Source organism: Halichoerus grypus, chromosome 4 (genome assembly GCF_964656455.1).
Source record: "Halichoerus grypus chromosome 4, mHalGry1.hap1.1, whole genome shotgun sequence".
Taxonomy (NCBI): domain Eukaryota; kingdom Metazoa; phylum Chordata; class Mammalia; order Carnivora; family Phocidae; genus Halichoerus; species Halichoerus grypus.
The window spans coordinates 123,318,822-123,341,020 of record NC_135715.1 but is presented as its reverse complement, the minus strand read 5'-3'; the positions used below and the strand labels follow the sequence as shown (position 1 = coordinate 123,341,020).

Below are 22,199 nucleotides of genomic sequence, written 5' to 3'. Positions count from 1 at the left end.
AACATTAAATTTTCTCCATTAAATAATTATGAGTCTCAGTTAAATACAACCTGAAACTAATATAATACTGTATGTTAATTATACTTCATTTTTAAAAATTAATAAAATAAATATGTCTAGATGCTAGATGGCCGGCTAAGTGTATTCAGAATCTAAGTGACTAATTTCTATTCACTGGTCCTGCAATGGATACAAGTCAGATGTCATAGCAAAATTACAGATTTCATGTAACAGATGTTTAGGTTACTATGAGTAAATGCAAATAAGTCAGCAAAAGCCAAGAGTGTTTTATACTAAAAACTTCTAGGAAGATGGTCAGCAGACAACAGTGCTAATTATTGAGAAAGAGTGAAATAAGTACTTGATAATATTATTAGTTATAGATGCTATTCTCTTTTTATTGGGTGAAGTGTCAACTTACATTCGTGACTAATAATATTAAAACACAGCATAGAAACATTTATGTCAGATAATCCCTTACCAGTAACTTTACTCCTGCCTGTGTAAATATAAAGCTGTTTTTATTGTTTTTCAGAATACTGAGAATATACTTCACACGTTGACTCAGCACACCAGGTCTGAACTTAACCTCATTTTATATTAATATAATTAAAAAATTAGTCTGAGGATACATAATAGTTGTTTTTGTTAACCAGGTATGTCACAAGTTGTGCCTTTGCACCCAATACCCTTTTATTTGCTACTGGTTCAATGGACAAAACAGTGAACATCTGGCAATTTGATCTGGAAACACCTTGCCAAGGTTAGTAAGGGCATCTAACCCAGTTCAACCCATTCACCATTAAAATTTTAAATTCCATAATTTTTTGGCAAATTATTCACCTTGCTTTTTCTCAGTATAAAGTATACATCTAAATTTAATATAATTTAAAAATAATTTTAGAAAAGCCACTGTTCTAAAGTAGTTGGTCTATGTTAAAACTGTTGGTAAATGCTTTTCGGTGCACTTTCATGGATATTATACCTCCCATAGTTTTGTAAGCTATTTATTTGTACTGCACACTATTTTTTCAGATAAATACAGCCTGGGAACAAAATAGAAATCACAGTTTTATTTGTTCATTTTATTTTTGGCCTCATCAAACAATGTTGACACATAATTTAGGAGTTTTATTTTTATCACTGTCAGAATTAACGAAATAGTGGTGCTGATATGCAGATGATAGAGCACATAGAATACTTTTGCTGATATGAGGTTTTTGGTTTTTGTTTTGTTTTGTTTAAAGTAGGCTCCGCGTCCAGCATGGAACCTGATACAGGGCTTGAACTCATGACCCTGAGGTCAAGACTTGAGCTGATGCTTAATTGACTGAGCCATCCAGGCACCCAGATTATGAGTTTTATATAATAAAAAAAAATTGTTTTTCTAGAGTGAAAAGAAAAAGTTCCAAAAGAGTAGTATTTAATATAGTATTAAGTAATACTGTAATTATGCATAGTATTATTTGATTTTTTGAAATATCTTAAAAGAATGTTAAAGAGCAAAACACAGATTTAAGGAAATTTCATTTACTTTTTAATTCTCAGTGAGAATATTTATAAAGGAAGTACTTTTCTTCATTGTTATTTTACCTGCCTTTTTGTTTGTCGGTTTGTTTTTAAAAGCAAGGAGCACAGAAGATCAAGCGAAGCAGTTTACTGAAGACTGGTCAGAGGATGATGTCTCAATGTGGCTTTGTGCACAAGGTTTAAGTGACCTTGTTGGTGTTTTCAAAATGAATAACATTGATGGAAGAGAACTGTTGAATCTCACCAAAGAAAGCCTGGCTGATGATTTGAAAATTGGTAAGATTAGTGGAAGATAGGCGGTCTTAAAAGTGACTTTTAATAATTTACTCTGAGATTGGTTTTAGTTGTATTAATAGTTTCCTCTTAATATTCTGGCATAGTAATTACTCTGGTGTATATATTTTTATTAGATTATGGAAAAGAAATGTTATGTAGTATTTCTTTAAAGCCACCATGTAACTAATTTTAAAAATGTATATATTTTAAAAATTGAGATATAATTCACATGATAAAACACACCCTTTTATGAGTGTACCACGTAGTGACTTTTAGTATATCCACAGTTGTACAGCCCTCACCACTGCCTAATTCCACAACATTTTAATACATTCAGAAAGAAAGCCCATGCCCATGAGCAGTCACTCCCCTTTCTCTTTCTCTCTAGCTCCTGGCAACCACGAATCTGTGTTCTGTCTCTAAGGATTTGCCTCTTCTTGACATTTCATACAAGTGGAGTCCTATAATGTGTGGCCTTGTCTGGCCTCTTGGTTAAATGTTTTCAAGGTTCATCCATGCTATAGCATATAGTAGTACTTCATTTCTTTTTATGACTGAGTATTTTTTTCACTGTATGAATTTATCACTTTTTGCTTATCCATCTATCAGTTGATTGAATTGAGACTGTTTCCATTTTAGCTATTATGAATAATGTTTCTCTGAACATTTGTGTACAAGTTTTTGTGTGATAATGTTTCCAGTTTTCTTGGATGTATAATCAGGAATGGAATTGGTGGGTCATATAGTAACTCTGTGCTGACATTTGAGGAACTGCTGGACTATTTCCAAAGCAGCTGTGCTATTTTTATGTTCTCATCAGCCATATATATGAAGATTTCAGTTTCTCTACATCCTCATCAACACTTGTTTTTTAAATTACAGACATCCTAGTGGTTTCTCATTATGGTTTCAACATACATATCCTGGTCACTGGTGATGTTGAACATCTTTCCATGTGCTTGTTAGCCATTTGTAGATCTTCTTTGTAGAAATGTCTATTAAGATCCTTTGGCCATTTTAAAAACTTAGGTTGTCTTTTTATTGTTTATATAAATGTAGATATAAGACTTATCGGATATATGATTTATAAATATTTCCTCCCTTTCTCTGGGTTAGCCTTACACTTTCTTGATAGTATCCTTTGAAGCACAAAAATTTTTTAATTTTTATTAAGTCCAATATATTTTTTTTTCCTGTTGCTTTGTGCTATAGGTGTCATATCTAAGAAACTATTGCCTAATTCCAAGTCTTGAAGATTTACACCTGTTTCTCTTCTATTAACTTTATATGTCTAGTTCTTACATTTAGGTGTGTGATCAAGTTTGACTTAATTTTTGTATATGGTGTGAGGGTAAGGGTCCAACTTCATTCTTTCAGATGTAGATATCCAGGTGCTGCTCCAGCACTATTTGTTGAAAAGACTTCTTTTTTTTTTTTTTTAAGATTTTATTTATTTGTTTGAGAGAGAGAGACACAGCGAGAGAGGGAACACAAGCAGGGGGAGTGGGAGAGGGAGAAGCAGGCCCCCCGCGGAGCAGGGAGCCCGATGTGGGACTCGATCCCAGGACTCTGGGATCATGACCCGAGCCGAAGGCAGACGCTTAATGACTGAGCCACCCAGGCGCCCCTGAAAAGACTATTCTTGTCCTTTGCAATTGTCTTGGCACCCTTGTTGAAAATCAACTGACTACAAATGTGAGGATTTCTTTCTGGACTCTCAATTCTATTTCATTGATCTATTTGTCTTTTCTTATGCTGGGTCCACACTTTTTTTTTTTTTTAAGGTTTTAGAGAGAGAGAGAGTGGTGGGAGGAGCAGAGAGAGAGGGAAAGAATCTCAAGCTGACTCTGTGCTGAGCGCAGTGCCTGACACGGGGCTCAGTCTCATGACCCTGAGATCATGACCTGAGCTGAAACCAAGTGTTGGACACTTAACTGACTGAGCCACCTAGGTACCCCCACACTGTCTTAATTACTATAGCTTTGTAGTAGGTTTTATTTTTTATTTTTTATTTTTTTATTTTTTTAAAGATTTTATTTAGTTGAGAGAGAGAATGAGAGAGAGCATGAGAGGGAAGCAGGTCAGAGGGAGAAGCAGACCCCCCGCTGAGCAGGGAGCCCGATGTGGGACTCGATCCCGGGACTCCAGGATCATGACCTGAGCCGAAGGCAGTTGCTTAACCAACTGAGCCACCCAGGCGCCCTGTAGTAGGTTTTAAATAAAAAAATATGTGTCCTTTTTTTCTTTTTCTCTCCAAGATTGGTTTTGCTACTCTGGGTGCCTTGCATTTCCATGTGAATTTTAGAATCAACTTGTCAGTTTCTGTTTCGAAAAAAAAAAAAAGCCACCTGATTTTTTTAATTTTTAAATTTTTAATTTTATTATGTTAATCACCATACATTATATCATTAGTTTTTGATGTAGTGTTCCATGATTCGTTGTTTGTGTATAACACCCAGTGCTCCGTTCAGTACGTGCCCTCTTTAATACCCATCACCAGGCTAACCCATCCCCCCACGCCCCTCCCCTCTAGAACCCTCAGTTTGTTTCTCAGAGTCCATAGTCTCTCATGGTTCGTCTCCCCCTCCAATTCCCCCCCCCCTTCATTTTTCCCTTCCTACTACCTTCTTCTTTTATTTAACATATAATGTATTCTTTGCTTCAGAGGTACAGGTCTGTGATTCAACAGTCTTACACAGTTCACAGTGCTCACCATAGCACATACCCTCCCCAATGTCTATCACCCAGCCACCCCACCCCTCCCACCCCCCACCACTCCAGCAACCCTCAGTTTGTTTCCTGAGATTAAGAATTCCTCCTATCAGTGAGATCATATGATACATGTCCTTCTCTGATTGACTTATTTCACTCTAGTTCCATCCACATCATTGCAAATGGCAAGATCTCATTCCTTTTGATGGCTGCATACTATTCCATTGTATATATACACCACATCTTCTTTATCCATTCATCTGTTGATGGACATCTTGGCTCTTTCCACAGTTTGGCTATTGTGGACATTGCTGCTATAAACATTGGGGTGCACGTACCCCTTCGGATCCCTACCTTTGTATCTTTGGGGTAAATACCCAGTAGTGCAATTGCTGGGTCGTATGGTAGCTCTATTTTCAACTTTTTGAGGAATCTCCATACTGTTTTCCAGAGTGGCTGCACCAGCTTGCATTCCCACCAACAGTGTAGGAGGGTTTCCCTTTCTCCGCATCCCCACCAACATCTGTCGTTTCCTGACTTGTTAATTTTAGCCATTCTGACTGGTGTGAGGTGGAATCTCATTGAGGTTTTGATTTGGATTTCCCTGATGCCAAGCGATGTTGAGCACTTTTTCATGTGTCTGTTGACCATTTGGATATCTTCTTTGGAGAAATGTCTGTCCGTGTCTTCTGCCCATTTCTTGATTGGATCATTTGTTCTTTGGGTGTTGAGTTTGATGAGTTCTTTACAGATTTTGGATACTAGCCCTTTATCTGATATGTCATTTGCAAATATCTTCTCCCATTCTGTCACTTGTCTTTTGGTTTTGTTGACTGTTTCTTTTGCTGTGCAAAAGCTTTTTATCTTGATGAAGTCCCAATAGTTCATTTTGCCCTTGCTTCCCTTGCCTTTGGCGATGTTTCTAGGAAGAAGTTGCTGTGGCTGAGGTCGAAGAGGTTGCTGCCTGTGTTCTCCTCTAGGATTTTGATGGACTCCTGTCTCACGTTTAGGTCTTTCAACCATTTTGAGTCTGTTTTTGTGTGTGGTGTAAGGAAATGGTCCAGTTTCATTCTTCTGCATGTGGCTGTCCAATTTACCCAACACCATTTGTTGAAGAGACTGTCTTTTTTCCACTGGACATTCTTTCCTGCTTTGTCAAAGATTAGTTGACCATAGAGTTGAGGGTCCATTTCTGGGCTCTCTATTCTGTTCCATTGATCTATGTGTCTGTTTTTGTGCCAGTACCATACTGTCTTGATGATGACAGCTTTGTAATAGAGCTTGAAGTCCGGAATTGTGATGCCACCAGTTTTGCTTTTCTTTTTCAACATTCCTCTGGCTGTTCGGGGTCTTTTCTGGTCCCATACAAATTTTAGGATTATTTGTTCCATTTCTTTGAAAAAAGTGGATGGTATTTTGATGGGGATTGCATTGAATGTGTAGATTGCTCTAGGTAGCATTGACATCTTCACAATATTTGTTCTTCCAATCCATGAGCATGGAACATTTTTCCATTTCTTTGTGTCTTCCTCAATTTCTTCCATGAGTATTTTATAGTTTTCTGAGTACAGATTCTTTGCCTCTTTGGTTAGATTTATTCCTAGGTATCTTATGGTTTTGGGTGCAGTTGTGAATGGGATCAACTCCTTAATTTCTCTTTCTTCTGTCTTGTTGTTGGTGTATAGGAATGCCACTGATTTCTGTACATTGGTTTTACATCCTGCCACTTTACTGAATTCCTGTGTGAGTTCCGGCAGTTTTGGGGTGGAGTCTTTTGGGTTTTCCACATAAAGTATCGTATCATCTGCAAAGAGTGAGAGTTTGACTTCTTCTTTGCTGATTCGGATGCCTTTATTTCTTTTTGTTGTCTGATTGCTGTGGCTAGGACTTCTAGTACTATGTGGAACAACAGTGGTGCTAGTGGACATCCCTGCCATGTTCCTAACCTTAGGGGGAAAGCTCTGTTTTTCCCCATTGAGAATGATATTCTCTGTGGGTTTTTCATAGATGGCTTTTATGATACTGAGGTATGTACCCCCTATCCCTATACTCTGAAGAGTTTTCATCAAGAAAGGATGCTGTATTTTGTCAAATGCTTTTTCTGCATCTATTGAGAGGATCATATGGTTCTTGTTCTTTCTTTTATTAATGTATTGTATCACATTGATTTGTGGATGTTGAAACAACCTTGCAGCCCAGGAATAAATCCCACTTGGTCGTGGTGAATAATCCTTTTAATGTACTGTTGGATCCTATTGGCTAGTATTTTGGTGAGAATTTTTGCATCCATGTTCATCAAGGATATTGGTCTGTAATTCTCCTTTTTGATGGTTTGGGGATCAAGGTAATGGTGGCCTCAAAACGAGTTTGGAAGTTTTCCTTCCATTTCTGTATTTTGGAATAGTTTCAGGAAAATAGGTATTAATTCTTCCTTAAATGTTTGGTAGAATTCCCCTGGGAAGCCATCTGGCCCTGGGCTCTTTGTTGGGAGATTTTTGCTTACTGCTTCAATTTCCTTAGTGTTTATAGGTCTGTACAGGTTTTCTGTTTCTTCCTGGTTCCGTTTTGGTAGTTTATACATCTCTAGGAATGCATCCATTTCTTCCAGATTATCTAATTTGCTGGCATATAGTTGCTCATAATATGTTCTTATAATTGTATTTCTTTGGTGTTGGTTGTGATCTCTGCTCTTTCATTCATGATTTTATTTATTTTGGTCCTTTCTGTTTTCTTTTTGATAAGTCTGGCCAGGGCTTTATCAGTCTTATTAATTCTTTCAAAGAACCAGTTCCTAGTTTTGTTGATCTGTTCTACTATTCTTTTGGTTTCTATTTCATTGATTTCTGCTCTGATCTTTATTATTTCTCTTCTCCTGCTGGGTTTAGGCTTTATTTGCTGTTCTTTCTCCAGCTCCTTCAGGTGTAGGGTTAGGTTGTGTATTTGAGACCTTTCTTGTTTCTTGAGAAAAGCTTGTATTGCTATATACTTTCCTCTTAGGACTGCCTCTGCTGCATCCCAAAGATTTTGAACAGTTGTGTTTTCATTTGTTTCCATGAATTTCTTTTAATTCTTCCTTAATTTCCTGGTTGACCCATTCATTCTTTAGTAGGATTCTCTTTAGCCTCCATGTATGTGAGTTCTTCCCGACTTTCCTCTTGTGATTGAATTCTAGTTTCAAAGCACTGTGGTCCGAAAATACGCAGGGAATGATCCCAGTGTTTTGGTACTGGTTGAGACCTGATTTGTGACCTAGGATGTGATCTATTCTGGAGAATGTTCCATGGGCACTAGAGAAGAATGTGTGTTCTGTTGCTTTGGGATGGAATGTTCTGAATATATCTGTGAAGTCCATTTGGTCCAGTGTGTCATTTAAAGTCTTTATTTCCTTGTTGATCTTTTGCTTAGATGATCTGTCCATTTCAGTGAGGGAGGTGTTAACGTCCGCTACTATAATTGTATTGTTGTCGATGTGTTTCTTTGCTTTTGCTATTAATTGGCTTATATAATTGGCTGCTCCTATGTTAGGGGCATAGGTATTTACAATTGTTAGATCTTCTTGTTGGATAGACCCTTTAAGTAGGATAAAATGTCCTTCCTAATCTCTTATTACAGTCTTTGGTTTAAAATCTAATTTGTCTGATATAAGGGTTGCCACCCCAGCTTTCTTTTGGTGTCCATTAGCATGGTAAATGGTTTTCCACCCCCTCACTTTCAATCTGGAGGTGTCTTTGGGTCTAAAATGAGTCTCTTGCAGACAGCATATTAATGGGTCTTGTTTTTTAATCCAATCTGATAGCCTGTGTCTTTTGATTGGGGCATTTAGCTGATTTACATTCAGGGTAACTATTGAAAGATAGGAATTTAGTGCCACTGTATTGCCTGTAACGTGACTGTTACTGTATATTGTCTGTGTTCCTTTCTGGTCTATGTTACTTTTATGCTCTCTCTTTGCTTAGAGGACCCCTTTCAATATTTCTTGTAGGGCTGGTTTCGTGTTTGCAAATTCCTTTAGTTTTTGTTTGTCCTGGAAGCTTTTTATCTCCTTCTATTTTCAGTGGCAGCCTAGTTGGATAATAGTATTCTTGGCTGCACATTTTTCTCATTTAGTGCTCTGAATATATCATGCCAGTCCTTTCTGGCCTGCCAGGTCTCTGTGGATAGGTCTGTTGCCAATCTAATGTTTCTGCCATTGTAGTTTACACATCTCTTCTCCTGAGCTGCTTTCAGGATTTTCTCTTTGTCTCTGAGACTCGTAAGTTTTACTATTAGATGTTGGGGTGTTGACCTATTTTTACTGATTTTGAGGGGGGTTCTCTGTGCCTCCTGGATTTTGATGCCTGTTTCCTTCCCAAATTAGGGAAGTTCTCTGCTATAATTTGCTCCAATATACCTTCTGCCCCTCTCTCTCTTTCTTCTTCTTCTCGGATCCTAATTATTCTAATATTGTTTCATCTTACGGTATCACTTATCTCTTGAATTCTTTTTTTTTTTTTAAGATTTTTATTTATTTATTTGACAGAGAGATAGAAAGGGAACACAAGCAGGGGGAGTGGGAGAGGGGAGAAGCAGGCTTCTCGCGGAGCAGGGAGCCCAATGCGGGGCTTGATCCCAGGACCCTGAGATCACGACCTGAGCCTAAGGCAGACGCTTAACGACTGAGCCACCCAGGCTCCCCTATCTCTCGAATTCTGCACTTGTGATCCAGTAGTTGTTTATTTCTCTTTTTCTCAGCTTCTTTATTTTCCATCATTTGGTCTTCTATATCACTAAGTCTGTCTTCTGCTTCATTTATCCTAGCAGTTAGAGCCTCCATTTTTGATTGCACCTCAGTAATAGCCTTTTTGATTTCAACTTGGTTAGATTTTAGTTCTTTTATTTCTCCAGAAAGGGTTTCTCTAATATCTTCCATGCTTTTTTCAAGCCCAGCTAGTATCTTTAAAATCGTCATTCTGGGGGCACCTGGGTGGCTCAGTCGTTAAGTGTCTGCCTTCGGCTCAGGTCACGATCCCACGGTCCTGGGATCGAGCCCCGCATCGGGCTCCCTGCTCAGCGGGAAGCCTGCTTCTCCCTCTCCCACTCCCCCTTCTTGTGTTCCCTCTCTCACTGTGTCTCTCTCTGTCAAATAAAAAAAAAAAAAGTCATTCTGAACTCTAGTTCCGACATCTTACTAATGTCCGTATTGATTAGGTCCCTGGCAGTTGGTACTGCCTCTTGTTCTTTTTTTTGAGGTGATTTTTTTCTGTCTTGTCATTTTGTCCAGAGGAGAATAGATGAATGAGAGAACAAAATGCTAACAGGGTAACAACGACCCCAGAAAAACATACACTAAACAAATCAGAAGAGACCTGAAACCGGGGGAAAAGAAAGGGAAAGAAAGAAAAAAGAAAACGAAAAGGATTAAAAAAAAAAAAGAATATGATCAGATATGATCAGGCTGGTGAATAGATCAGTGCCACACACTAGATTTTGGGCGTATTTTGGTCTGTTAGAAGAAACTGCCTCCCAAAACTTTAAAGAAAGAAAAGCTTATATATGTACAAAAATAAGGGTAAATACAATGAAGGGATGGAATATGACTGTAAAGATGAAAATTACAGAAGATTTTATAAAAGTTGGTTGAAAAAAGAAAAGAAAAAAAAAAAAAAAAGAATGTGATCAGGCAGGAGACTAGAACAAAGCCATACACTAGAGATTTAGGGTATATTTTGGTCTGTTAGAAGAAACTGTATCCCAAAGTTTTAAAGAGAGAACAACTTATATATATACCAAAAATAAGGTTAACTACTATGAAGGGATAGAATATGACTCTAAAAATGAAAAATAAAAATGATTTTTAAAAAAGGGATTGATAAGATGTTGGTTGAAAAAGGGAAAAAGAAAAAAAAAAAGAAAATTAAAAAAATTAACTTTGAAAGACTAAAGAATCGGGGAAAAAAGCCATGGATTCTATGTGCTGTATTCCGCCAGCGCTGGAGTTCTGCCGTTCTCATTGATCAGTAAACTTGGTCTTGGCTGGCTGTTCTTGCTGATCTTCTGGGGGAGGGGCCTGTTGCTGTGGTTCCCAAATGTCTTTGCCGGAGGCAGAATTGCCCCGCCCCCACCGGGTCCGGGCTAAGTAATCTGCTCGGGTTTGCTCTCGGAGCTTCTGTTCCCTGCAAGTTTTCCGTACAGCTTTGGAGGACGCGAGTGAAAATGGCGGCCTCCCAATCTCTGCCTGGAGGAGCCGAGAACTCACGGCCCTGCTCCTCAGTGTGCCCCCAGAGAAAAGCAGTCAATCACTCCCGTCTCCCCGGTCTCTGGCCGCACTCCGTGCTCACCCAGCCTGTCACCGAGTGTTTTTATCTCTGGCACACGACCCCGTGTGGAGTCTCCAAACCCAGCAGATCCCCGCGGTGCACTCCCACGCTGCTCCTCCCGGGGGAGTCTCCCCGGATCTGCCGCTTGTTGGGTCCCTGCTGGAGGAGCAGTGGCCTGACTGTGCCTCGGATCACAGTTTATGGCAACCCCGAGCTGAGAGCCCTCTCCTCGGCTCCGTCTCTGCAGCCAGCTTCCCTGCTCGGATACCTGGGAGCTCTGCTGCACTCAGGCACCCCCGGTCTTTCTGTGACCCCAAGGGTCCTGAGACCAGAATGTCCCAGAGAGGGTTCCACCCCCCGCTTAGCCACTGGAGCGACGTCCCACAGCAGAGCAGACTTCTAAAAGTTCTGATTTTGTGCTCAGCTGCTCTATCACTTGCTGGTAGCGGCTGACGGAGGCCCACTCCCCTGCTGTCTATCCTCCTGAATATCGCCTCGGATTCACTTCTCCACACTTCCTACCTTCCAGGTGGTCGCTTTTCTGTTCAGAGAGTTGCTGCTCTTCTTTTCTTCGATCTCCTGTTGAGTTTGTAGGTGTTCAGAATGGTTTGATCCCTATCCAGCTGAATTCCTGGGACCAGACGAAATTTAGGTCTCCTACTCCTCCATCTTGCTCCTCCCCCTAAATTTTTTAATTTTTTTAAGTTATTTAAATTCCGGTTAGCATGCAGTGTATTATTAATTTAAGGTGTGCAGTGTAGTGATTCAACACTTCCATACAATACTTGGTGCTCATCACAAGTGCACTCCTTAAAAAGCCACCTATTTTGGTATGGATTATATTGAATCTGTGCATTAATTTGGTGATTATTGTCATCTTAACAATATTAAGTCTTGCAATCCATAAGCACAGGACTTTTTTTTTTTTAAGATAGAGCATGTGTGAGTGGAGGGGGAGGGGCAGAAGAAGAGGAAGAGAGAGAATTTTTTTTAAGATATTTATTTGCCAGAGAGAGAGAGTGCGCGCGCACAAGCAGGGAGCATGGCAGGCAGAGGGAGAAGCAGGCTCCCTGCTAAGCAAGGAGCCTGATGCGGGACTCTATCCCAGGACCCTGGGATCATGACCTGAGCTGAAGGCAGCCGCTTACCTTACTGAGCCACCCAGGTGTCCCAGGACATTTTTCAGTATAATCAGGTCTTCTTAATTTTTTTCAACAGTGCTTTGTCATTTTCAATATACAAGTCATTTTTCCTTAAGTGTATAATTCAGTGGTTTTTAGAATATTCAGAGAATTATATAACCATAAACACCGTCCAATTTCAGAACATTTTTATCCCCTCAAAAGAACCCCATTCTGTCTACCTAGCCTCTGGCAACCACTAATCTACTTTGTCTTTATGGATTTGCCGTTTTGGACATTTCTTATAAGTGGAACTGTTAGTAGGTGCCCTTTGTATCTGGCTTCTTTTATGTAACATAATGCTTTCAAGGTTCATCCATGTTTTTTATGTATAAGTACTTCAGTGTGTGAGGTTTCCAGTTTCTTCAGCTCTTTCTCAACACTTGTTATTACCTGTCGTCTTGATTATAGACACTCTTGTAGATGTGAAGTGGTATTATAGTTTGGATTTGTATTTACCTAATGAATTGGAGCATCTTTTCAAGTGCTGATTGGTCATTTATATATCTTCTTTGGAGAAATATCTGTTTAGATGCTTTGCTCTTTTTAAATTGATTGATTTGTCTTTTTATTGTTGAGTTGTAAGAGTTGTTGATATATTCTGGATACCAGATCCCTATCAAAAATAGTTTGAAGTCTTAGTGTCATGCTCTAATAAAAATAGTATCACATACTACTATTAACATACTATAATAAAATCTTAATTGGAAAGCTTAGGAAATAGGATATCCATAGTGAGATTTATTGTTAATGAAGAGTCAAATAACAACAAAAAGATTAAAACCATTTTGAAGTATAGTGTTATACTTACTTATATGGTAAATATAGCATGTGAACATATTTAAATATCTTGGAATCTTACGGCCTTTTAAGAAGCTAACAGAATGATGGTTTGTGAAAATACTTAGGGTCAGATAGTTTTGTTTTCAGGTCATACTGTGAAAGTTATGTTTGTATCTGTAATAACTTATTTCCTTTATAATTTACTCTTTCCTCCTAAAAGTAGGTAATAGAGTGTAGGGTGTTTTTTTTTTTTTTTAAGGTCTGCTGAATTTAACATCTTCATTAGTTGATTTCTCATTCCTCTCTCATAATAAATCTTTACCTTATCACACAGAAGCACTTGATAATGTAAAACAATAATTTCAGATTTCAATAAAGGATGTTTAAAAACAAAAGAAGCATAGTAAAAACAATTGGAATAGAATTATATTCTGATAAAAAAAATTCTTGGATTTAATTAATGGTTTGAAATAGTTTTTGAAGGATGAATCTCAGGGTTAATAGTTAGAATCATTTTAAACTTCAACAAAGTAAGTTTCAGATCAGGCCCAAGCCAAAATTGAAATGTAATTTAACATCTGTGGTAGTCTAATAGCAGAATTAGGAAAATCATTATTATGAATGGAGACAAAAATGTTAACATTCTCTAGTAAATTAAGGAATCTGCTTCGTGTTTAAGATTTGGAAAGTTAGCAAACTGAACAAACAGAATAAATTATTAAATAATAGGGCATTTATTTTTTCACATCATTCTGATGTATTTTAAAGTTCTAGGGCACCTGGGTGGTTCAGTTGGTTAAGTGTCTGTCTCTTCATTTCAGCTCAGGTCATGATCTCAGGGTCATGAGATTGAGCCCCATGTTGGACTCCACGCTGGGTGTGGAGCCTGCTTAAGATTCTCTCTCCCTCTCCCTCTGCCCCTCCCTCCCACATGCTCTCTCTTGCTCTCTCTCTCAAAATAATGTTTAAATAAAAATGTAAACAGCTAATTACACTACACTTCCTAAAATTAAAAAATTAAGATGGGGCACCTGGGTGGCTCAGTTGTTAAGCGTTTGCCTTCGGCTCAGATCATGATCCCAGGGTCCTGGGATCAAGCCCTGCATCGGGCTCCCTGCTCGGCGGGAAGCCTGCTTCTCCCTCTCGCACTCCCCCTGCTTGTGTTCCCTCTCTCACTGTGTCTCTCTCTGTCAAAAAAATAAAGTCTTTAAAAAAAAATTAAGATAATTTAAAACTTGATAGAAGTAAAAATACAAATGAGTGAAATTTGTGTGTACAGTCTTGGACAAACAGATGAGCTTTATGTATGATTGTGTTTCATATGAGATCAACAGATATATCTAGTTTAAAAATTTTTAAACATCAGATGGAATTTTTACATTATTAAACTGAAGATCTTCAAAAATTATTGTTAGGAAATTTTTTTGTTTAAACACAGCAACCAATAATAAAGAATCTTTTCTGATTTTTAGTACAGTTTATTAGTATTCAGCAGTCTGAAATTCTCCAACTTTCAGAATAAAGTTGTGTAGAATAAACTCTCCATTAGTTGCTGATTTATTTTAACCACACAGTATTCTATAGTACAAAGATTAAAGATTTTATAAAGAAAACAGTTCCATGTGGTAAAACAGATGTCTGAAGATTTTTCGTTGTAATAGATAAAATCTTTATTTGCTAGAGCCTTGCATAGAGGTTACCAGTGCTTCTCCCACCCTAACAAAATAATTTCTGTTCAGAATCTCTAGGGCTGCGGAGTAAAGTTCTGAGGAAAATTGAAGAGCTCAGGACAAAGGTGAAAACCCTTTCTTCTGGAATTCCTGATGAATTTCTATGTCCAATAACGAGGGAGCTTATGAAAGATCCTGTCATTGCATCAGGTATGTGTGATGCTTTTCTAAGTTTCAGGGCATATCATGTGCTAAATGAAAAAATAATGTAATTAGTTCACAGAAGTTTGTTTAAATGTGGAACATTTTTAAAATCTGTTTTATAGCTCATAAGTAGTTTTTTAAACTCCTCTGATCTGAGGTAAACTACTGAACATTATATATTTCTTAATAAAATTGGATGGAGTAGGTTTGGATAAGATTGGAGACAAAAGGGGTAAGTTTAACAAGCTTTACTTGTGAAATGTGTTTTTGGTTACAAGTACGCAAGGTAAAATACTGTTTTTGAGATAGACTGTTGAGATCTCTTATGTTTGTCTATCATGAATTTAAACAACCTTACCGGAATAAGATTTAAAGGTTATAAAATTGCATCTTTCCACATTAATTTCTAATCTTTGTCAATAGGCACAGACATATATACTTTACATAGTTGTAATCAGTGAATCCATATTATGTTTTTTAATTTTTGTGTAAAACTTTATACATTTCTAAATATTGACGTAGTCTACATAATTTTCAGTTTTAATAACTTTATTCCACTGTGGCTCTATGTTACATTTTGACTCTTGTAAACACATATATATACCAAATAGTGGAAATCTTTATATTGTAAATAGCATTGCAATGATACCTTGGTATTTCCTTTTTTCTCTTACCCATTACTTAGGGTTATTTTTATGGCATGTGTGTCCCAAAGCAGAATTAACCAATCAGAATATTTTATGAACATGAAAAAGAATGGTTTTGATCGTTTTTATTAGAATATTCAGTGGACATTTGAAAAGTGTGGTCTTTCCCCATTGCATAGTTTTGGCAACCTTGTTGAAGATCATTTCACCACAGACGTGAGGGTTTATTTCTGGGTTATTTTGTCCCATTGGTCTGTATGTTTGTCTTTATGCCAGTACCATACTTTTTTGATTACTATAGCTCTGTAATATGTTTTGAAATCAGGAAGTATAAGGCCTCCAGCTTTGTTATTTCAGGATTGTTGTAGCTCTTTAGGATACTTTGGGATTGCATATGAATTTTAGTATGGGTTTTCCTATTCCTTTAAAAAGTGCCATTTGGATTTTGATGGAGATTGTATTGAAACTGTAGATGACTTTGGTTAAGTGTGGACATTTTAACAATATTAACTCTTCCCATCCATGAATAGGATGTCTTTCCATTTATTTGTATCTTCTTTTACTTCTTTCCACAATGTTTTGTAGTTTTCAGTGTAAAAGCCTGCCAGGATTTTCATCAAAATGGTGTTTAATCTATTGATCAATTCAGAACTGACAGCTCCAACTCATGAATATCACACAGCTCTCCCTTTTCTTAGGTCTTCATTCTGTTAGCAGTGCTTTGTATTTCAGTGTATAGGTTTTACACATACTTTGTTAATACTGTCATTAGGTATTTAGTATTTTTATAACACTATAGATACTAGTTTTTAAAATTTCAATTCCCAATTCATTGTTTTTCACAGTTCATTTTATAGATTGACTTTGTACTCTGTGACTTCGCTTCAGTTTATTAGTAATAATACCTTTTATAGATCTTTTTACTTGATTTTCTTCATACATGATCCTGTCATCTGCAAGTAGACATTCGTATTTCCAATCTGTATGCCTCCTTCCACCCCTACCTCTTGTCCTGTTTCTTGTTATGCTGGCCAGGATTTGCAATACAGTGTTGAAAAGAAGTGGTGGGAATGCCTTAATCTGCTCTTAAGAGGGAAGTATTCAGTTCAATTCAATCTTTCACCGTTAAGTATGATGTAAGCTGCCTTCTATCAAGTTAAAGAAGTTCTCTTCTATCTCCAGTTGCTGAGAATATATAAAATGCTTATCCACTGAAATAAGATGGTTTTTCTCTTTTATCCTGTATTATGATAGATTACTATATTAGTTCCCCATTGCTGTCATAACAAATCACCACAAAATTAGTAGCACAACATTTCTGTAGGTCAGAGGTCCAGTACATTCTCACAGGCAAAAATCAAGGTATTGGCAGGTTCTGTTCCTTGCTGGAGGCTCTAGGGAAGAATCCATTTCTTGCTCATTTAGGTTGTTGGTAGAATTCAGTGCCTTGTGATTTTAGGACTGAGGTCCTATTTTTTTTTGCTGGCTATAACCTGAGGGTTGTTCTCCCCTGTGGTAGGCAGAATGATGGCTCCCCAAGGATGTCCATGTTCTAGAGCCCCAGAGCCTATCAATGTTACATGGCCAAAAGGGCTTTGCAGATATGAAGGATCTTGAGATAGAAGAGTTCCCTGTATTATCTGATCGACCCCGTGTAATCACAAGGATCTTTGTAAGTGAAAGAAGGAAGCAGGAGAGTCAGAGGAGAGGTGACAACAGAACAGAGGTTGAAGTGATACAGGACCATGAGCTAAGGAATTCAGGCAGCCTCTAGAAGCTAATAAAGACAAGGAAACAGATTCTCCCTTAGAGCCTTTGGAAAGAATGCCATCCTGCCAACACCTTGATCTTAACCCAATGAAACTGATTTCATATTTCTGATCTGCAGAACTGTAAGATAATAAATTGTGTTAAGTCACTAAGTTTGCAGTAATTTGTTACAGAGGCAATAGGTAATTAATACACTGGCTCCTTTTTCCAGCTTCAAACCTAGTATCTCTTTGTATCACATTGCATCTCTTTGACCCACTTTCCTACCTTCCTCTTCTGCTTTTAAGAACTCCTGTGATAGATACTTTCCTGTTTTAAAATCAGCTGATTAGTGACCTCAGTTCCTTGGCAAGCTTAATAATCTTTTGCCGTGTTAACATAACATAGTCAAAGGTTCCAGGATTAGGATGTAGGCATGTTTGTGGGTCATTATTCTGCCTAACACAATTACATTCATTGATTTTTTTTATTGTAATATAAAAATACATAAAATCATTTTATCAGTTTTTGAGTATACAGTTCAGTGGTATTGAATTTGACTGTTCTGGATACCTCATATAAGGAGAATCATGGCAATATTTGTCCTTTTGTGTTGACTTACTTAGCATAGTGTCTTCAGGATTCATCCACATTGTATCATGTGTCACAATTGGTTTCCTTTTTAAGGGTAAAAAATATTCCATTGTATGTTTATATCATACTTGGTATATACATCCAACTGTGGACATGTGGGTTTTTACCACCTTTGGCTATAATGAATAATGCCACTGTGGATGTGGGTATACAAATATCTGCTCAAGTCCCTGCCTTCAGTTCTCTTGGGGTATATACCCAGAAGTCGAATTGTCCGGTCATATAGTAATTCTGTATTTAATTTTTTGAGGAATCACTGTACCATGTCCACAGTGGCTGCACCATTTTACACTCCCACCAGCAGTTCACAAGGGTTCCAATTTTTCTACATCCTTACCTGTACTTAACTATTTTCTAGTTTTTGTTTTGTTTTATAATAGTCATCTTGATGGGTGTGAGGTAGTAGCTCATTTGGATTTTGTGTGTGTGTGGTTTTTTTTTTTAGATTTTATTTATTTGACAGAGAGAGAGATAGCAAGAGAGGGAACACAAGCAGGGGGAGTGGGAGGGGAGTAAGCAGGCTTCCCACTGAGCAGGGAGCCCGATGTGGGACTCGATCCCAGGACCCTGGGATCATGACCTGAATGAGCCAAAGGCAGATGCTTAACGACTGAGCCACCCAGGCATCCCTCATTTGGATTTTGATTGGCATTTCCCTAATGACTAGGATGTTGAATGTCTTAGCTACTTCTTGGCCATTTATATTTCTTTGGAGAAATATCTAAGTCCTTTACCATTTTTCAATCTGTTTTTTTGTTGTTGAGATACAGGAGTTCTTTATATATTCTGTATATACCTTCTCAGGTATGATTTACAGGTATATCTCCCATTCCACAGGTTGCCTTTTCACTCTGTTAATGGGGCCCTTTGATACACAAAAGTTAATTTTGATGAAGTCCAGTTTTTTTCTTTTATTGCATGTGCTTTTGGGGTCATATACATAGGAAATCATTACCAAATCCAATGTCATGAAGCATTGCCCCTGTGTTTTCTTCTAAGTGTTTTATTTAGTTTCTACATTTAGGTTTTTGTTCCATTTTGAGTTAATCTTTGTATATCGTGTACTTATCCTTTTGTATGCAGATATCCACTTCGCCAGCACCATTTGTTAAAGAGACTGTTCTTTCCTCCATTGAATGGTCTTGGCACCCTTGTTGAAAACACTAGGCTATACATGTGGGGGGTTATTTCTCTCTGTATTCTGTTGCTCTACATAGCTGCCTTTATGCCAGTACCACACTGTTTTGGTTACTGTGGCTTCGTCTATAGTAACTTTTGAAATCAGGAAATGGGAGTCTTCCAACTTTTTCTTTCAGATTGTTTTGGCTCTTCAGGATCTCTTGCAACTCCATATGAATTTTAGGATGGATTTTTCTATTTCTACAGAAAATGTCTTTGGCATTTTGAGAGGGATTGTGATGGGGATCACGTGGACTCTTTAACTGCTTTGGGTAGGATGGGAATTTTAACCATTGTCTTCCAGTGCATGAACACAATGTCTTTCCTTTGTGTCTTTAATTTCTTGCAGCGATGTTCTGTCGTTTTCAACATGCAAGTCTTTTATCTCCTTGCTTAAGTTTATGACTAAGTATTTAATTCTTTTTGATGCTATTTGTAATTGGAATTGTCCTGATTTCCTTTTTGGATTCCTCAGCGTATAGAACCACAGCTGATTTTTGTATGTTGATTTTGTATCTTGCAACTTTGCTGAATTGATTTTAGAACTTTTTTTGTGGCATCTCTGGGGTTTGAATTCTTCACTTACTGCTGGATTTGATATGCTAATATTTTCAGTATTTTTGTATCTGTGTTCATAAGGGATATTGGAGTTTTCTTTGTAGGAGAGTTCCTTTGTAGGAGATTTGAATTATGAATTCAAATACAGCTTTTAATAGATTACTTCACCAAATTAGATTTCTGAGTATTCGCTCTTCTTGGAGGTTTGCATTTTCAATTACTTTTAAAATATTCTTGTTGGCATCATTTTAATGTATTTTGTTTTGAATTGTATCATTTGTTTTAATCTTGATTCTCTTGCTTTTTGTTCATAATTGCATGGTATTTTTCTTTCAATCTATTTTTAAAACAGTGTACATCTTGGATTTTCACATAATAATCTTTCACCAAAGGTAACCCATTTCCTAACTTTTAACATTATAGATGAATAAAAATGTTCTTCTGATTAAAGTTTATCTAAATTGAATCATAAACTAGGTCTTTTTTGGGTCTAGCTTCTTGCTTTAAGCATGGTTTGTGTGATTTATCCATGTTATTGTACAAAGCAGTAATTTGTTAAATTTTTACGTGTGAATATACTACAAATTATTCATTCTATCATTATTGGCTGCCATGAACCTTAATCATCTTCTTTGGTGAACACCCATGTGCATTGCTTTGGGGTATATTCCAGAGAGTAGATATGTACAGGCTGTTACCCAGACTGGTTGAAACCCACTCCAGCAGTGTATAAGAATTCTAGTTGCTCCCCAGCCTTACTTATATTTAGTATTGCCTCTTTCATTTTAGCCTTTATGATTTTGATTGAAGCAATTGAAGATTCACATGCAGTTCTAAAAAATAACAGATCCTGTACACTTTGCCCAGTTGTTCTGCTGCCAACATTTTGCAAAATGATACAATATCACAACTAGGATATGGACACTGATGCAGTCTACAAACTTTAGATTTCCCCAGTTCCATGCATGTGTTGTAAATTCTACAAGTTTGTCCCTTTTGGACATCAACCACCAATCAAGACAGAACAGTTCCAAACCTACAAACCTTCTTTTGCCTTTTTATACTTAGATGTCCTCCAGACCTCATCTGTCCTCCATTTCTAAAAGTTGTCATTTCAAAAGTATTATATGAATGGAATCATACAGTAAATAACATTTTGGGATTAGCTTTCTTCCACGTAGTATAATCCAGGGAGAGTTGCCATCTTTTTATTTTTAGTCTTCCTGTATTACTTTTAGAGGTGTTCCCTGGGGGAAACATACATATAGTTGAAGTTGAATTTTTTTAAAAATCTGTCCTCAGGACGCCTGGCTGGCTCAGTCGGTAGAGCCTGCTAGTCTTGATCTCAGGGTTGTGAGTTTGAGCCCCATGTTGGGTGTAGAAATTAAATAAAGATGAAGAATTTTTTTATACAATTTAATAGAATTGAACTGATTTCTGTCTATTGTGATTGATCTATCTGGGCTAATTCCTTCCAGCATGTTTCCATTTGATTTTGCTTTCTTCTAGCTCTTTTCTCCTTCTTTGCTGAATTTTTCTGAATTGATTACATGTCCTTTTTGGCTTTTTCTCCCCCTGGTGTTTCAGAAGACCTCTACACCTTGTATCTGTTAAACTGCCTTAGAAGCATTCTTACACAGTATTTTTATTCATCTATCCTTTATAAAAAGCAGCATGTGCTTGGTGAGAAACAAGCAATAGGAAATATAGATTTTGAAGATGTGGAGGCTTCTTCTTTTTCTGATATAGCCTTCCAGATATTTTTCTATTTATAATTTTATTCTGTGACAAAGGGATATGATATAAACTTTAAAAATTGAATTTACTTAACATATGAGATAGTATTTGTCAGTATGCTCACAACTACAGAACAGTATTTCATGGTATGAACGTGCCATAAATTAACTCACACTGCTGATGGACATCTTTTTCCAAGTAATTCTGCAGAAGAAAATCCTCAGTCATGTAGTATATACACAGGTACACTAGATAAAATCTTAATACTGATAGGTCCTGCCCTATTTTTAGTTTGAATTATGCTCATCTTTTTAAAAATTGGCTTGTCCAATTTTTGCCCATTCAGACCTCCAGATAAATTTTAGGATCATCTTGTTATACTACAAAAGAAAATCTAATTGATATTTTGATTCGAATTACAGAAAATCTAAAAACAAACTTAATTTGGAGTTGGAGTGAGGAGTAGAAATGAAAACTTTACACTAGTCAGGTGTTCCATCATCTTATGGCTTTCAAGTCTGTTCTGAACATTTAAGTATGTTAATTCATTTAGGTAGCTTTGTAAAAAAAAAAAAAAAAATCAGTGTTCACACTTAGGGTTTGTTAGTTTTTTTCACTTTTGAAATGACTATCTGACCGTTTTGCTTTTTCTCTAAAGTGTTTCCTCTCAATTATATAGAGAGAACATACTGTGGCATTTGTTGTTGCTGTGCAAGTATAATGTCAGTTTAATTCCGATTTTTTTGTTTCAAACAGTTTTTCTTTGGTAGTATTTTTAATTCTTGTCCAGGGTGCATAGCGCTCCTTGAATGGAACTCTGTGCCTTTTATCAATTTTGGAAAACTTTCAGCCATTCTCATTCTATATACCTTATCTCTTCAGCCTTTCTAGGTAATTTTCTCAGACCTACCTCCCAGTCCTCTAAACACTGTTTAACCTTTCCATTGACATTGCTTCAAAATTTCAATGTCAGTAGTTTTTCATTTCTGGAAATCTGATTTAGCCTGGAGTTTAAAGGCACAG

At 37.1% G+C, this 22,199-nt stretch overlaps 1 protein-coding gene across 4 annotated transcripts in view; it reads left to right on the top strand.

Moving 5' to 3' along the window:
* Positions 1-22,199, top strand: part of WDSUB1 (WD repeat, sterile alpha motif and U-box domain containing 1) — a 53,987-nt gene that overhangs the window by 21,997 nt on the left and 9,791 nt on the right. For all 4 annotated transcript variants that reach the window (XM_036118517.2, XM_036118519.2, XM_078070849.1 and 1 more), the window contains 4 exons: positions 536-576; positions 657-763; positions 1,627-1,806; positions 14,518-14,658. In XM_036118517.2, the coding sequence (XP_035974410.1) occupies positions 536-576; positions 657-763; positions 1,627-1,806; positions 14,518-14,658 (469 nt within the window). The remainder of the gene's footprint in view (positions 1-535; positions 577-656; positions 764-1,626; positions 1,807-14,517; positions 14,659-22,199) is intronic.